The sequence below is a fragment of the Phalacrocorax aristotelis genome, chromosome 1, assembly GCF_949628215.1.
Source record: "Phalacrocorax aristotelis chromosome 1, bGulAri2.1, whole genome shotgun sequence".
NCBI classification, from domain to species: Eukaryota; Metazoa; Chordata; class Aves; order Suliformes; family Phalacrocoracidae; genus Phalacrocorax; species Phalacrocorax aristotelis.
This window is the reverse complement of record NC_134276.1, coordinates 13,180,258-13,198,624: the sequence shown is the minus strand read 5'-3', so window position 1 is coordinate 13,198,624 and position 18,367 is coordinate 13,180,258. Positions and strand designations below refer to the sequence as shown.

The 18,367-nt window shown below is 40.2% G+C and overlaps 1 protein-coding gene across 4 annotated transcripts; it reads left to right on the top strand.

The window, feature by feature from the left end:
* Window positions 1-1,694: 1,694 nt before the first annotated feature.
* On the top strand, window positions 1,695-18,159 carry CCDC82 (coiled-coil domain containing 82). Of its 4 annotated transcripts, none has more exons than XM_075081762.1 (8): window positions 1,695-1,807; window positions 2,321-2,870; window positions 3,519-3,741; window positions 4,850-4,942; window positions 6,986-7,110; window positions 7,951-8,121; window positions 14,585-14,770; window positions 15,329-18,159. In XM_075081762.1, the coding sequence occupies exons 2-8, from the start codon at window positions 2,328-2,330 to the stop codon at window positions 15,392-15,394; spliced, it is 1,407 nt and encodes a 468-aa protein (XP_074937863.1). In that variant the 5' UTR covers window positions 1,695-1,807; window positions 2,321-2,327; the 3' UTR covers window positions 15,395-18,159. The 4 variants fall into 4 exon arrangements, with proteins under 4 accessions (XP_074937863.1, XP_074937872.1, XP_074937856.1 ...); XM_075081771.1 differs by having other exon boundaries at window positions 1,797-1,867; XM_075081755.1 differs by lacking the exon at window positions 1,695-1,807 and adding an exon at window positions 1,835-1,926.
* The last annotated feature ends 208 nt before the right edge of the window (window positions 18,160-18,367 follow it).

Here is an 18,367-nt window from a genome sequence, read left to right as displayed (position 1 = left end):
GACGTCAGAAGCAAGAAGCGCGATGAAGACCAGGGACACAGAGCAGCACCCCGAAATGTCAACGGCCTCCACAGTTCGGAGGAAAAATTAAATCCTGGGCAAACGCTGATCGTTTATTTATTTGAAAATTCACGTACTGAGTTTCAATTTAAACCAATTAAAAGAAATGTGAGCCCAGGACTACAAATCCCTTAATGCAATATAATCCCTGAGTTATAACCATTCTAATCCTTGCAATATAAATGTTTTAGTGGGAATTCAACCCACCACCTACATAAACACCTGTCCACACCTCTTCACCATGTGAAATCCACAGCAGCACTATGCAAATAGGATGAGAAGTAATTGTTTTTTATTTCCAGGTATTTCCTCTCCCTGTGGTTTGTTTACCACCAACTTTTAAAGAAATACATGGAGACCATTACAAGGTCTTGTTAAAACAGTACAAAAAAATGTCAGCAGAATGAGTTCCAAAGTAGCAGTAGTTTTCTACCACAGACCAAGCAAAGCAGAACAAACTTAAGAGACAAATCTTGTTATTAAAATGCATCTGTAGGAGTATTAGCTCTGACCAGAATCCAGCATCTTAGTCAATAAACATTTTAAGCAGAAAAACAACAGAAGCTCATTATTGTAGATGTTAATAGTTTCCTGTATATACTCATCCAGAAAATGTCTTGTTCTTGGAGCAGCTAAAGTAGTGCAACTTAGTTCCTTATGAATTAATTGCACCCTGCAACTCCCAAACTCCTCTGCTGCAATACTCCCACTTTCCCCGGTGACTAAGACAACATTCAGGCCAGCTTCTCATCCCCTAACCTCCATTTTTGGGGTTCCCCACATAAGGGCCAGCCCTAGCTGGGAGTAGCACACATGCTCAGTGATTCAGTGCATGCTGTGAAATTGCTGTTACCAAGAAAAAGAGCCCTGTGCTGATCTGGCAGGTCTCTCCTTGAGCACCATCACTATTAGGACCTTTGTCACCCCACCTCTGATTTTCCACATGGATATAGCGTAAGCTGCAGAGAACCAGAGCCCTTGCCGTGCTCCTGCTTCTGGCTGGGAGGCCCAATGAGATGCTGCAGGCACCATACCCAAATTGTGATTTACAGACACCAAAGAAAGCGTTTCTGTCTTCCGAGAGGCCTGTGGAGGATGGGTGGGCCGGCAGAGGCTTTCCCAAGCACGAACACTGCCGGGATTTCTTCCCTGGCTGGGCCCCAGACTAGCACCCCCAAAACATCCCCGTAGTTATGGGTCCCACAACCTGCTTTCACCTCCCCCATCACTTGGGGGTTGAACACAATAAATCCAGCGGGTTTGTTCCCAGGGCTGCAGAGCAGAAGTGCTGGCAGCTTTGAAGAAGCTGCTTTGGCTGGGCGAGCCTCAGGCTGCTCCTCAGTGACAGGCGACCAGCGGCGGCCTCTGGCAGCCCCTTTGGGGAGGTGCCGTGCCTCGCAGGCCCACACCGGTTTTCATCAGGAATGCACCTAGCGCGAGCAACCGTGCGATCACAGCTAAACCCCCACACCCTGACGCTGCTGGAGACCTGCCGGCGGGCACGCGGGGAGGGGCCGGCGGCGGCAGGCCTCGAACCCGTGGCCTCAGGCACCCCAGCGCTGCGCGCCAACCCGCAGAGCCCGCCCACACCACGTGACACGCCCCCTCCCCGCACCCTGCCAGCACTTCCGTAAACATCGCGGCGGCTGAGTGACAGGTGGTGAGGACCAATCGAGGCGCGCGAAGAGCTGGGGGGGCGGTAGTCTCTTCTCAGCGGCTCCTACGCGGGGCGGCGGGAACGTTAACGGTAACAATAATGGCTGCGGCGCGAGGCGCGGCGGGATCCGGATCGGGGTCGGGATCGGGGGTGGGTTGCGGGTTGCGGGTTGCGTGTGCCATGGCCGCGGGGGAGCCCCGAGGAGCAGCGTACGTGGCTCCTTCGTGGTCGCCGTCAGCGGCCCTTGCTGCGGGGCGGCCTGGCCCGGCGCCCTCAGCCGTGGGCCTCGGGGGGGGGCGGGGGGGGATGGGGTCTGTACCTGCGCTTCAGGCCTGATTTCTCCAGTTCCTTCGTGCTTGGGGTGGGCAGTTCTGCTCCTCGGCGGGTTTTGACTCGGATATATCTTGTTCTGAAGTTACTGTGCGTGCTTAGTTCTGTTCGGTGCTGATTCCTGTGTGTGTCTCTTAATAATGAGATTGTTAAGTCATAAGCATATGTAACAAGATATGTATGCCCTTGTTTGTTTTTTGTTTTTTTTTTTTGAATGGCGTAATGTATTAAGTGCTTTGTTCTACCGGTTTGTATTTTGGTGTGTTGTCACAGCTTTCCAATGGATATAAAAGTCGTCAGAAGATATGAAACAAGAAATAAGATGGCAGGAGCAGAACTGTCATCCAAATCCCGAGTTGATTGGAGACGTACTAAAAGGGAGCTCATACTACTTGACAGCAATGATGAACCCTTATGTACCTCTGAGGAGGAAGAGCCTACCACATCAGAAGATGAGGTAGAGGAAAAAGATGAAGCTGTTGTGAAGAACAGCCTTTCAGATCAGGAAGAGAAAAGCCACGATGGGGAATTAGCAGAAGAAGGTGAGGATGAGTGCATCGTGCCTGGGAAGCGTAAAAGGTTGAACACCTCCATCTTGTATGACAGTGATGAAAGTGAGGACAGCGATATACCTATTAGAAAAGTTTTTGCTAAACGCCACTGTATAATTGATGAAGATGAGAGTTCTGAAGAACAGCAACCTCGTAAAACCTGCCCTACAGAAAATGTTTCTACTAATAGGAAACAGAAAGTGTTTGCAAAGTTGAAAGAACTTGCAAGGCAAAGAGCAACTCGGACATCCTGCAGCAGTGAAAATTCTGAGGTCTGGATTTTATCTTTGACATTCAGTTGGAGAAAATACTGAATGTAGGGGAAGACAAAGATTAATAGATAGAAACTAGTGGGATTTTATTTTGTTTTCTTCATGACAAATCAGTAGTTCTATCACATCTTAACAGTTATCACATTAACTAGGTAACAATATTGACAGCTGAAAACATTTATCTTGAGTTTCATTTTAATCACTAAAGATTTAAGAATTTCATTTCATTTGCTCTTTCAGGCATTCTAATGTCTAATCAGCTTAGAACACGGGTATCTATCTTCTCTATGTAGTCAGAAAGGAAAACTTCTTTAACATTCCTTTTTTTTCTGTGAAGAACAGATGCATGAGAGGGCTGTGAAATGATTTTGATCAAGAAGCAAAATACCTGCTGAAGTAACTTAGAGGTCTCACGTTAGCTTAATCCTTACAAATAGACTGAAGAGAGGTACATGGACATGGCTGATTTGAAGCTGCAAGTAATTGTCGTCTAGTACAGAATGATGTATTTTTTGGAAACATTATTTCTTGTTAATTGAACAAATGGTCTTAGTAGAAGGTGAAAAATCTTATCCGGTATAGATAGGATTTTGTCAGTGCAAATACTGAAAATTCTTGTGTTTAAAATACTTTTTTAAACTTACTTAGGATTCTAATGGTGAAGAAGAAATGGAAGAAGAACCACTTGGTCACTTGCCCCTCACACCAACAGAAGGCAGTGAAAGTGACAGCAACAGCATGAAAGATTTTATAGTAGAGGAAGAGGAAGATGATGATGACAACACAGATGATGAAAAGAGTGAAAACCAGCCACAACAGAAGGAACTAAATACATCAAATAGCGAGTTGCTGGCACACTATGTCCCACACTGTAAGATCAAAATTAGGGACAATTCTATATGTATAACTTGGTTGTAGTGCTGTAGTGAACAGTAACAGGCTGCAAACAAAAATACTATGTAATAGGATGTGGTAGTTTAAAAGCAGATTCCTAAAAGGCTTCAGTTTATTGTGTTTATTGTGGAAGTACTCTGATTTCCACAGTAAACTTTTACAGTCTTTCTGTATCTTATTAATGGGAGGGTATAATTTGGGGGGAAGGAGGGGAAACCCTATTGCACAGATTTTTTTTAAGTTGGTCTGATTTAGGATGACATAGGCTACCTGTGATGCAGTCATGCCTGTGGAACCTAAAAGCATCATTCTCTGTGCTAAGAGCAGCTATGTTAATTCTGGCCAAATTCTGTTCTGGAGAGTGATGTCAAATTCTTGCCATGAGTTGGGGGTTTGGGGGGGCTTGGCATTTGTTTCTTTTAATGTATTTTTATTCTATGGTGGCTTGGGAGCAGAGGCCTATAGGGGTTTCTGAATTCACTGGTTAATTTCAGCCGCACTGCACAGAGCAAGAAAACTTTTCAAGTGGATCTTTTATGAAAACTGGTATCTGGATGGAGCAGAGAGATTCGAATCAGAACTTTGCACTAGTTCTCTTCTTACATATTTTGTTGTTCAGAAGCAGGTATATACTGGCTGGACAGTCAGTGGTAGTGTAGATGGTCAAAAGTGTTTGTGGTATTTCTTCCCCAGAAAAGACCTGAGCAGAATTGTATTTGGAAGAAAGTTAGAAAAAAAGCCCCATGAGCCTCACCTTCTCAGGTTTACGTTAATTCCTGCTATTCATAAAAAAAATTATTCTCTTCGTTTAGTGTTTGTAGCTCTTACTGTGGGCTCTTCTTGTTGAAAGGATGTGTGACTTCAGGATGCTAAAATTCATTAAGATCATGGGGATGAGGAGCACTATTTAAAGGCAAGGACATAAGGCTATGGATGTTGTGTGTTGAAATTATTTTTAAATATCTATTTAAATTACTTTAAAATTCTAAATTTACAATAATGGAAAGAAATTCTTCTTACAGGACTTTTAACGTTGCTTGGCTTTTTTTTTTTTTTAAATTTGGGTTGTATTGGTTTCTTTCCAGTATCTCGCTGTGATCATTATGTACACTTCAAAAGAATAGTAAAGGCTTTCCTCATAAATGCAATTGATGACACTTTTCTGAGCTCATTATATGGTAAGTAAATTCCACTAAATAATATAATAGTGTATTCAAACTTATACCAAGATGTTTATTCCAGGGGAAGATATATCTCCCAAGTACAGTATAGCACTGTGAGTCCTGGGATCTGTTCTTGGTTTTGCTGCTCTGTTACTTACTTTTTTTTTTTTTTTTTGGGGGGGGCGGGCAAGGGGGGACTCTATCTGAAAAGGGTAGACTATTCTTGGAATGATGTTTAGACTTAATTCCTTTAAGCCTAGAAGGCATTCTGAGATGTAGGGGAGTGTTTCTGTGTTACTGAGCAGTAGTAACAGTTCTGGAATGAAAGTGAAATTAATTTCAAAGTAAATATCCCAATGAAAATATTGCAAGGTCAGCTGATTTGTCAAAATGTCACATGCTTTATAGATTTTTCTGAGGAATTTGATAGATAATAAATTATTTTAGTTATGGAGATTACTCCATATCTGATTTTTTCTTTTTTTTTTAATGTCTGTGCTTTCAGATAAATAAATTTCAGCTGCCAGTACTTCTTGCCTTGTTCTTACTGAGGAAGTGCTTTTTGGCATTTGGCCTAGTGGGGCTGAATGGCCGCCTCACATGTAGTTTCAGAAGCACTGTAAAGATGGGATTAACAAGAGGACTGTCAGTGTCAGGTTGTGGAAGGAGTCAGCAAAGTGCCAAAGAGGAAGTACACCACAGGTTTCAGAACAAAGGCTGTGCATTCTTAGAGCTAAAAATGTCTTTTATCTGCCACTGCTAGTTCTTTCACTGTCAGTTTTGTTTTGTTTTACCAAGTGAAAACAAGGTTATGAAAAATAGTAAGTAAACTTTGCCAGTTTTATGTCATAATAGCTTTCTTCTATTTCAAATTGTATTTGCTCTACAAAACTAGCAACTTACTGCCAAAGTGCTGGGAGTAGATCAGCTATGCGAACGAGTTGGAGGTTGTATTCTGTCTTTCTGATGAACGTTGCATAGTATGAACATAGCCCAGTGTTACAAAGATACATTTTTATAACACAGAATGGATTTTTCTGAGTTAATGGAAGTGAATCTGTTCATTAGTTTGAATCAGGAGCAGCTACTTTAGTATTAGAGCTCAGACTTGCCTCTTATTGTGAGGGATTTTTTTATGGTCCAGCACAGCTTCTTCAGGCCTTTAGTATAGCTGACTTACTGAAAATGTGTGCGTGTAAAGCGTATATGGAAAAACAGTTAATTGTAATTACGGCTATAATGATTATGACAATTAACAGTTTTTATACAGAAAGCTAGATAGCCAGTGGTCCTTCTCAGTTCTGTTTCTTTGGTAACAGCACTGCTAGAAGTCTAGGAAACGTAGCCGAATTAATTTGCGTGTCCGTACATGCTGAAGCTCAAGACAGTACAAATTGGCCTGCACCTATGAAAGTCCTCTTGAAATCCTGGAGTCCAGCACATATTTGGGAGGCAGTTGTGGAATAGTGGTAGTTCTATTCATCCTCATACTTATTTATTTCTTTTGCTTGAGTAAGTACTTGGAAGTACTTGTGCTGCCTAACTCAAGGCATCTGACTCTGTTCCTGAAGTGTAAAGGAAAGTTTCTATGTGTTCTTTATAAGTGATGAAGAGAGTTTTCAAAATTTTGGCTGTGAAGCAGGTCAGAGCAGTTTGTTTTCGTGGATTGCAACCTTCTCCCTTCCCCAGTTTATGCAGGCAGTTCATAATATATAAAAAGCAAGACACTTCCTCCTCCTCCCCCTTTTCCGTTGTTTTAAATGGGATTGAGTTAATGGGTCTCCATTTGGGATGACAGCTTTTCATTTTGACCTTGATTGTAGAGTTTATTCATGTACCTCTTGTGATACAAGATTTTAAAATAATGAAATATATCGGTTTAGCAAAGATGGATGGGTCCCTTTTATGGATAACAGTAGCAAATTTATTTGGAAATCATTTATTAAAATCATTCATAGTTCTTAGTATGCAGGAGCATGATGTCCTTGGAAATTTTATTTGAAGAAACTTGTGTAATGTAGAGTGGTCAGCAAATTAGTAATGACTTTCACTGCACAGATGGAACAAGACAAAAGAAGTATGCGCAAGATATGTTGCTCTCACTTCATTATTTGGATGACCGTTTCATTCAGCCGCGTCTTGAGAACTTAATCTCTAGAAGTCGCTGGAAAGATCGATACAAGGTATGTAGTTTCTACTTTAAATAGTAAAGTGAGCTCCAAATCATATTATTACTGGCAGATCTTTGTTTTAATACTGTAATTCTCAGTAAAGGTGCAATAATCGCTATAATTATATTTACTGTTTAAATAGAAAATAATTGTTCTTCACCTTATGTAACTTGTTTTGATACTTATAAACATGGGAAGTATTTTATCTGTTTATAACAAGATAAACATTCAGGTAACAGAACACAATCTCTTCTCAGTTACCTGAATGCTTCCCCTGCTAACTTCAGCAGATGAATTTTTGAGGATTTTTTTGTGACTTGCTAAATGTTATAACAAAATTTCTTCCTCCTCCACAAAAAGATAAACCAGTATGTTCATAATGAACCTTCTACTACTTAAAAAAAATCAGTTGATATACAGTATACGTAGTCACTGTATGCAAATTACTAGAATAGTATTAGTGTGATAGGTGTGGTGATCTAATAATCACTGTAGTAATGGCATATGGCCAGTGGAGAGATACAGTGTATTTATTTGAAGTAGACCAACTGCTATAGTTGCTCTCCCACCCCCTCCAAAAACAAAAAAAGAAAACAAAAGATGAGGGAAGAATGAGTGCCAGGAGGCAGGAAGGTCTGAAGCCAAAAGAAGGAATTAATGAACTAGAACTGAGTGAAGTGTTGGAAAATGAGAAGGTCTATGTTTGCAACTGAATGGTGAAGGACTCCAGATCTGAATCTCTTAAGTTTCTATCGCATTGATTTCATGCGAGTACAGAGTACTCAGCAGCCTATTTGAGGCATCTTTCTGTTTACAGAGATGCTTTAATGTTATTTGAAATCTGTTTTTCAGGAGCGTGTGGATTGTTACCCAGATGTTCGCATAATCTTGAAAAATCCAGAAAATATCTCTTGTCAGGCCTGTGAATTGAATCGGTATTGTAAGTTCAATGTGCTGCTCTCTGGAAAGCTCTATAATAGTAGAACTTTGGAAGCAGATGACTTCATGTCAGATGACAAGCAGGTAACTTCAAACAAGCACCCCATACAACTACTTTTATGCTTTGTTTAGCGTTACAGGAAATCGTACAAAGAATAAAAATCATATCAACACATCTATTGTCTATAATGCGAGAGGCAAGAGTTAAGCTACTGTACTTTCATGTCTGAACCCTACTAATTTTTAAAATATGAGGACCATTTTGCAGTTTGGAGTACAGTCTTGGATTTAGCTAGGAATTACAAAGGAAGTTCCTGTGCAACTTAGAAGCATGAATAGAGGCATTTCCTCCCCCCCCTTCTTATATCTTGGGAATGAGGTAATGAAAAATAACCTCAAATAAACCTAACTTTTATCAAGAAAATAAATCTGATGTTTTTCTATGACCTTTGTTTTTGTCTGCATCACAATGATCAGTGTCCTGTTTCCTCCTCCCTTTTGCCACTTCCTATCACTACCTGATGCAGCACATGTACTTGCACCACAGGAAGCACTAGTAAGTATACCTAGCCTTGAGCTGGACTTCATGATAAAAAAGGTAAAGGGCTCTAAGACATACAGTATGTGTTATTGATAGCTCTTGCTTTCAAGTCAAAATAGACGTTTGCATCAATTTTTCCTCTGGTTTAAATCTCTATAGTCTGAGTCCCATCCAGGGCAAGAAGGATACCCTAGGTACATGGCATCCTGCTCTGCATGCTTGTCTTTTGTGGTGCATGGGGAGACAGGCTGAGGGTGCATCAAAGAGGCTGACAGCACACATGAAGATTCACATACTAACCAAAGTTCTAATACGAGCATTCAATCCGTTATTTCTGAAGAATTTTTTGTTTTGTCGGAGAACATTTAATAGGAGATTGAAAATCCTAATGTGGATGCGTAGCTTAAAGAAAGGAAGACCAATAGTGAAGAAATTACAGAACTGAGTGATGCTCTGCACCTGCCTGGCATTCCTGGTTTTCACCAAGTACCTGAGAACTACTGTGACCTTTTTTTTAAGTCCTGAATAGATACTATCTCTGTATGCCAGGAGTTTGAGGCTTTAAGTCAAGAATGACATTTGCCTCAGATTTACATATATTCTAAATATCAGAATGACTCTTCACTAAAATTAGGTCACTTGAAAGCCCTTTACTTTTGTGTGTGCCTGTAATTCCCTTAAGGCTTTCCCAGCAGGAAGCCTGCATTGATTAGCATTCAGAAACATTACAAAAGTAACTTTCTGTGTAATTGACAGCCCTCTCCATTGAATGATTGTGTTTTCTATTTTGTTGCAAGTAAAGTTTGTTCTCCATTGGGTCACTACGGTTGATAATTTGGTGCCTACTGTGCCTCTAACATTTGGAGCATCCATGTGCACTCCAACAGTTGTTTGCTCTAGGTCAGAACGTTGAGTGCAGTAGTGCCTCTGTCATTCTAATAGTCCAAGTGCAGCCTAGGCAGAATTTACTGCTTTGTTCTTCCGACCTTTTCACATCTGCTGTTTCCCATGTAGCTGTTCACTCAGAACAAAGTATCTTGACGTCTCAGTTGCACTGAGACTTGAAATTGCTGATGTCAATACGTTTTATTAGAGCCTTTTTCTCATTACTGCATTATCAGAACTACCTGTCCAAACTAGAGAACATTTCCATGTAGGTAGTCTTGCATCTTTTTCTCACTCAGTTGTCTCTATTAGGACATTTTGGATTAAGTTATATTTTTGGTATGAAACACATCTCCCGCGTTGTCACATGATGTTGCACTAGGCAGTTATTTTGGATATCTTGAACAGTCAATTCTGTGTATTTCACAGCTGAGACTTTTAAAGACCTTGACCCTTAAGAACCTGGGTGTTCCTAATATATAGGGATCTTCCCTTCAAATTAACAGCTATCAGTAATTGTTATGATTAGGTATGCATATGACCTTCATAATTAATGTAATTCATAACCTCATATGATAAGCTGAAAGCACACGATTTATCAAGAATAAAATACCATTACAGTTGTGTTCCAAGCTGATATCCAAGTTCTGCCTTTCTTCCCTTTCAGGAGGCATAGAAGATATCTTCCTTTTCTTTGTGAGTGTAAAAGAATTTTTTAATACAGCTGAATTTCCTCACAGTATTTGCTGAAAAAAAAAGTGTCATAACAAGTTGCATAATAAGATTTCTTACATAAAAATAAAGTGAAGCCCTCATCAAACTGGAAGTACACCTTACTGAAGCTCAAGCCTATATTGTTGGGATCTTTGCAAATATTCTAACTTAGAGATTTGAGGGGTGTCAGTGTGATTATCATTATATCATCATATTGGACTGTGCTTGTTATGCAGAATGTAGGAAAATCTGTGCCACGGTTTTTCTTAAATAGATTACAGACTCTTCTGAGCAGCAGTTGTTAATACTCTGTTTTTATAAGTCTGTGTGTGCGTGATAGTCAAAAGCACTAGGCTTTTCCAGCAAGGCTGTCCCCCTCGTTTATTGCAGGAAAACAGTAAGTCCTTGGCAATCATACTAGCAGTGATACTGCACTCCATCATACAGTCATCATTCTTCCTTATATATGGGTCTCCAAATGTAGATCCCTATCTTAAAAATCTTTAGTCTTTCATGGGAAGTGTGTGCCTTACCTAACGAGAAATAATAAATGAACTGGCCCAAGAATTTAATCTTTACTCAACTTCCAGCTTAACTGTGGAAATAACTGTAGCAATGCCCTTGCTGCTGTCCAGACGTTTTCCTACATAAAGCATTGGCTATTTTTCACTTTGGTAAAAACTTGAATATCTTACTGAATATTGAACTAACTTTCTAGTTCGTTTTTTGTCCTCTTCAGCTTAATAGTAGAAAATGAGAGGTTTTCTTACCCTGTGTATCCCAGCAGCCGGTGAGATGCCTGCTGTGTGCATGCTCAATATAGCTCATGGGCTGTAGAACAGACCCAGGAGAGAGAGTTACTGAGGACTTTCCAGTAATTTTTGATAGTGCCTTTGTAATGCAACATTCATGTTCTTATGGTGACCTGTAATGTAGACTGCTAAAGGTACTGTTCTCAGTAGTCTTTGAAGCTCTGCTGGCAATGCGTAGATCAACTTCTCCTGACAATTGAGAAAAAAGAAAGGAGGAAAAAAGAGAAAAGGCACACAGGACTACATAAAACCGGCACTTCAAGAACTTAATTGATTGAAAGAGAAGGCAGTTCAGCACTGGCAGATCAGATTGAATGGAAACACATAGTTGGACTATTTTCTAAGGTTTTATTTGAAAATACCCAAGAAAAGTAGATGTGGAGAGAACAAAAACAGACCTCCAACTCTCCTCTTCTGCATAAAACTTTCCTTTTCTCTCATCTCTGAAGTATTCTGCTTTGCCAGTAGAAAGAGAAGTGAAACAGCTGTTCCAGTTTTGCTTAGGCTTGCAGTGATTGTTCTGTATGCAGCTGCCAATTCTCATTCCCTCATGGTCAGGGAGAATCAATTAGTTTAGAGGTATTGGTGTTCCCCCCACTTCTTTGCTCCTGTGTCACCTGGTTTATAAACCGTTTTCTACTCTCGGTCTTGATGTTCTACTTCCGTTCACAGTCGTGCTTAGAGGACATGGATTCAGTCACTACGTGTTGCGCTATCGTCAGGCTACGCTCCTGCATTCCATACAAAGTGATTTAACACAACTTTGGCTGATATGGCAGCTTGAGTAGATAAGTTAAGCATTAGGACAGAGTCTCTGAGAACTGCGAGAGGAAAAAATTAGAATGGGCACAGTACTGAGATTCTTTCCAAAGTTGTATTCTGAAATAGCATTGTATTTTCAGACAATCTTTCTTTCTTTAAAAACATAATACATGATTACATTATACAATGTTGTAGCTATTTGCCTCTGGCATTTCTCCAATGTAGAAATGCTTTACACCTCACACATAAATGAACTATGAAACTCATTGCCACAAGATACTTCAGAAGTGAAAAGTGTTAGTGGGTCCCAAAAGGGATTAAGCGGTTTCCTGGGGAAGCTTCTTCCATGCTATGGAATATGAGAGTTGGGACAATACAGACTGTCTTAACTGCTGACTGCTAGCAGCTGTATGTTGATGTTATGATCATTCTGGTGCTTGTCCTGTGCCTTACACTGGCTTCCTAAATATCTCCTGTTGGCTGTTGTCGCAGGGGAAGACCTGGGCCATTAGGTCAATGCAAGATGATATTTCCTATTTTACATCACATAACGTTCCAGATGCTGCAGCTCATTGCTTGGGATGCTTGGAAAGTTATGAAATGTTATTTGAAACACCACAGCTCGCTTCTTGATTGTTTCAGTATTTGAAATGGTACTTCTGGAAATTTGAATGAGTGAAGGTTATGCGTTGGTTGGTAGGTCTTACACTCCAAAAGCACCTCTAGCACCAAACACAAACCTTAGCTTTTCAGTTTCGGGGAGAGAAGAGAATGGAGCTGCATATCGGTACATGTACATGATCAGTAGAGAGTTGCTGTATAGTAATAGTAATATTTTTATCTCAAGATGGTTGACATTTCAGTTAATAACCGTCTACTGCAGGTCAGATCAAAAATTCTTTTGCGTGAGGGTGTCTCTCTTGACTTCAGTGATATTACGCTTGCTTACATCAGCTGAGCTGCTGATTAATGTATTTAAGAAATTCAGTATATTAATATATTTAAGAAATACATAATACATAAAAATATAAATGTAGCTTGTATAATCTTTATAAATATAAACATGCATTTCTGTTACTGTCATTGTCAGTAGGTACTGCTAGTGCTAGGACATACAAGTAGGTCAGGTGTTTTGGAGAACTGCTCACAGCGGCAAACATTTGGTCATGTATTCAGAAAAGCTTCCTGAAGATGTGGGTTGTAAGCACTGGCTAAAACTTAACCTTCTTATAATTTAAAAAAGTATTCAGATTATTACCAATGGCAGCAGTAAAGGGTATCACTGTTGTAGCTCAGAAGAAATCATTTTGCAATATATAACATGGTTGGGTTTTTAATATATGTGCATGTAATCTGAAATGTCAATACACTGCAGCTTGCATTACTGACACACAGAACTTTGACCTTTAGCCATTTACCTGTTTTTTACTCGCAAAGGTGTGATAAGACATCAGTCCAAAACAATGCTGCCCGTCCAAAACAATGCTGCCCATCCAAACAAGGATAAGTTGATGGGGTTGTTTTTTTTTAAAACTAAATCAGTTTCTCCTGTATGTATCAGGAGCTGAATTTCTTTACACGTGTATTAATTATGTTGCTTTTGAGTGTAGAAAACCTGACCTCTGAAAACCAGCCAGATGTAGATTTCCTACCTGAGAGGCTTTGTCTCCATGGGTTGGAGTAGTCATCGGTGCACCTGTGGGTCATTTACAGGGGACAGATTCCTCTTCTGATGTGCCATTGTATGTACTTGAGCGACTTCTCGTGTAGAAATGGAACAAAACTTACTCTTGTGAAATGCAGGATGTCCTTAAATGCAGGTGAACTTTGAATCTTCCCCTCTCCCCACACCTCCAATTTCACATACTCTTAGTGAAGATTTAGGGTTGCCAAAGATTCTTGTCACCAGTACATTACTTGGTATTTTCAGGTAGACGCCTTCACCATTTAACACCTTTGTATAAAATCTGAGTTCAAGATACGTGAAAGTAGTTGCCTGTATTTAATGTTAGTGCTGATAGATGGTAATGAATCAACTCTAATCCATGCTCTGATTATATATTTACATGCATATTTACTATTTGTTTATCTATAAATACCGCTGTAAAGAAAACTGTTAAATAAGACAGTTCTGTCTTTTTCTGCATGGAAATTATAGGAGTAAAACTGGTGATAACTGGGAGATGCAGAGGCTTTGGTTTCTACAGCGTTATGGCCTAGCTATACCTCCCAGACAGTTACAGATTAACATTTGCATTGTATGAAACCTTAGCTTTCAGATTTTGTTTTTATGAAATCCAGTCTCTCACTGTATTCATTAAATGTTTGTTTCTAGGCATATGTCTGCTTGTATTCATAGGTATTTCTTGAAGTAATATTGAATATTAGTCAGCCTGCAAAATGCTAGAACTGGTATTCCATGTCTCTAGGAAGTACTACACATTAAGCAAAAAAAATTATTTCTCTTCCTCTGCTTTCACAATATGATGATAGTCTAGAATACTAGTGATTTTGTAACAAAGTTCCACTAGGAGATAGGAAAGCTACTACCAATTATAAACATGGTTGTGTTTGCAAGAAGACAGTACTGATATGCTGCCATTGCATAGACTTGCTGGCCCCTGCTTGCTCAGAAATTGTTCTGCTGTGGCTGTGAAAACTACATGGGTTTGCACTGATTTTACACATGTACAATCATTCTGTTTATTTCATTATTCAAAAAGTCTTCCTAGACTGGCTGCTAAAAATCTTACTAGACTGACTTAGCCATTCTTTATATTGTCAAGGTAATTGCAATTCTGTGAGAGAGAATGATTTGTTCACTTTGGCCTAGGTTTTGAAGGTTGGCGTGGTGTGTGCAAATCGTACAAGAGTTTATCATAACTTGAAGCACTTCAAATACAAGTTGCATGTGGATTGCAGCTCCATTACTGAGGTGGATGGTGTTGAGGACGAACCGGTCAAAGACACGGTCGAACGGCTTTTCAGCCAGTTGGATGACAGTGGCTGGATTCAGAAGGTACAGCAGAGTTACTCGATGTGACCTTTTCCAAGCAGATAGAAGTAAGCTGAGATAAGATGTCTGGTTTAATTGGTCAGTTCTGAATTACTGGGCTTCAGTAGTATAACTCAGCTTCACCATTCATCCACTTCTGCTGACCCGGTCGCCCAAACAGTGGTGTGCTGCTGCATTCACACTGAGTTTGTGTCAACTTTTGACATTAAGCTTTCTGACAGCTGCATGATCGGTGGGCTGGGGTGGGCAGGCTCCTGTTTCAGCTGAACGCAGCAACACAAACTCAACCTGTAACTTAGAAAGATTGGGACACGTATGTGAGGCACAGAAACAATATTTTATTCTTCTGTTTACACTGAAGAACTTTGAATTATTCAGAAAAACTTTATGAACTGTTTTAATACGACCTGTACAATTGCATTTAGCAAGCTTTCAGATGCCATTGCTTCTGAATTGTTATTGGCATGCTTGTTAATGTATTGAAGAAAAAGAAAAAGTGGTCTTTATGTAATTCAGTTATTGAACGTTCATAAAATAATACAGGTTTTATTTTATTTGCAGAGATATAATGATCTTGAAGACTACATGAATGATGCAGACAGATTCCAAGAAGAGAAAATGGATTAAGTGGTCATAAAGCTCTTTGAAAGGCATTTTGTAAAAATCTGAATGGCCTGCTTTAGCTGCATGCACTTTATCTCTGCCTGGTCTTCAACATTCTTTTTAGGCTGTGTTACACTTAAATCCATATGCCTTTAAACTACTGTCTGAGGATGTGCTGTATCTTTTTTTCTCATCTGTGTCAATAATAACCCAAAGTTTTACCAAATCAGTCCTTCCAGGCTTGCTGCATAGGTCACTTTAAGTTTCCTTCTGTTCTTAAAAATAACATCTCAGTATCTGTTTACTTGGGAAATAAAGCTGCCACCTATTTCTGTTGAACTGCATCGTAGGGAAGGTAGGAGATGCTGAGACCTTTTGAAGTAGGTGTATTTGGAAAGGTAAGGCTATGTGATACAGGAACGTATGACTTGCATCTTACCTTCCTTCTTGCTCGTTATGCGCAAGTAAGCCCAAGCATTTAGAATGGTAGTTACAATAAACAGGACCCAAACGCAGAGATCTATTTCCCTACTGAGGAATCAGTATAGACTGTTGCAAGGCAACAGAGGAAATATTCTGCAGTTCTGACTACATTTGCGGCACAGGAGTCATTCCTCTCTTTAGAGAGTAGGTGATGAGTCACATTATAGGCGTCATGCAGACTGAGTCTGGCTTAGCTATCTAAGTGAACGCTTGGGCCCACAGTGCTGGCTCTGATAAGCAGCTGGGGCAATTCACTGAGATTTTAAACGTAAATTACATTGTGCAAGCATAATGGCAACAACGTGCAGTAACTAAAAAATTAATGGATTAATGCGGCCATGCAAGATGAGCAAGAATTCTTCCAGTGTAACTTAATAGAAATTAGGAGTTGCTCAGAATCATGATGCATCACTTACCTGAATTACATGAAGCCCAAATCAGAGTTCTTTGGGGCCAGGGGAGTAGATTTTTGAAGAGTTAGGAAGAGTTAAGTACTGTATTGGCCGTTCTGAAAAACTGGACGTGAGCCGACGATGTGCTCACAGCCCAGACAGCCAACGGTACCCTGGGCTGCATCAAAAGCAGCGTGGCCGGCCAGTCGAGGGAGGTGGTTCTGCCCCTCTACTCCACTCTGGCGTGACCCCACCTGCAGTGCTGCATCCAGCTCTGGAGCCCTCAGCACAGACGGGACATAGACCTCTTGGAGCGGGTCCAGAGGAAGCCACAGAAATGATCCAAGGGCTGGAGCACCTCTCCTGCAAAGACAGGCTGAGAGAGTTGGGGTTGTTCAGCCTGGAGAAGAGAAGGCTCTGGACAGACCTTATTGTGGCCTTTCAGGACTTAAAATGGGCTTATCAGAGAGATGGGGACAGGCTTTTTACCAGGACCTGTAGTGACAGGAGAAGGGGCAATGATTTTAAGCTGAAAGAGTGTTGGTATAGATGGGCATAAGGAAGAAATTTTTTATGATGAGAGTGGTGGGGCACTGGAGCAGGTTGCCCAGGGAAGCTGTGGATGCCCCATCAGTGGAAGTGCTAAAGGCCAGGTTGGATGGAGCTCTCAGCAACCTGGTCTAGTGGAAGATGTCCCTTCCCATGATGATCTTTAAAGGTCCGTTCCACCCCAGCGCATTCTTTGATTCTGTCTCTGTACCTTGTGCTGCATATAAAATCAATCAGGTGTAGCCTAAGATAAGATGCAGGGCTTTGCATCCAGTTAGGAACTGTTCCTACATCCTGCTGTATGCACTTACTGATCCATTAGTGTTTTGCAGCTGAGCAACTTAGTGAAAGGGAAGATATTGTTAAAAGTCTAGATTCTTTCAACATGATCCTCTCAGAACCAAAATTAATGAAACCTAATTTCTCATGGATTTGTCCGTAAGAAATCCCCGCATTCATTATGCCACTCTACTGGTAACAGCTGTGCTGATTGGCCAGGGGACTGCTGCCAGGTGTATCACTTAACAGGGAACATCTGTTGGCTTTTTTCCACAGGAACTACCTGAAATTTGTCATTCAGTACCCTTTTTTCCAGCATTCATTGTAAGAAATAAACTGCTTTTTTATATTAAAGGGTTGAAAGTCAGCGATGGTTTATATGCTATTGGAGTGAGCTAATACTGTCAGTTCTCCCTTGTACCACGTACAGATACAAGGTTTACAAACCAAATGAAAAATCCCTGTAAACATATTGAGACATATTCTAAAGTAAACTTATGTTGCAGGTATTGTTTCCATACCCTAACTGTGAGTTAGATATGTAAACATCCTGAGATTTTATATATGTTATACCTATCTCCTGGGTGACCAAAGCTGAAGGAAATCTTCTCTATTCTTTTTCCTTCTTCATCCCTGTTCTGAGAATATTGGTGGGAACACACCCATCAGCTTAAAAGTCTTCAGGAATCCATCTCAAATATATCCCTTTTAGGAAAAGTAATGCCCCTTGGTGCCCCGCTTCCTTCTGTTAACAAAATCTCTGTACACTTTTGTTGATTTCTCTAGATAATAAAATAACATTTATGTTTGGTGTAACTTCATTCTTACAAAGGAAAACCGTTCTGAAATAGAATCATAGAATCATAGAATCGTTAAGGTTGGAAAAGACCCTTAAGATCATCGAGTCCAACCGCTAACCTATCACTGCCAAATAAATGAGTTTTGTACCACAAAATGGAGTATGCCCTCTCAGAGCCTTCCTGACTCGTCTTAATTTCTGCTACCTTCTGAATTTTTTGACGCCTCTCAAGACTGTATGATTTTTATTTTAAAATTTTGCTATTAAAATGAATGGTCCATTTCTCATTTTGCCACATTTAAACTGTTTGCTACCAAGTTAAAAAAAAGTTTGGGAAATTTTGGCTTGCTTGTAATATTTCAAGAATACATACATTTTGAATGAAAATTGAAATTGTCAAATTGTTCCAGTGATTAGCTTTACTCATTTTTTGATGTCTACCCTATCCCGGCTCATGTTTCTCACCTCTTCTTTGTTCACCTAAAAGGTGTGACC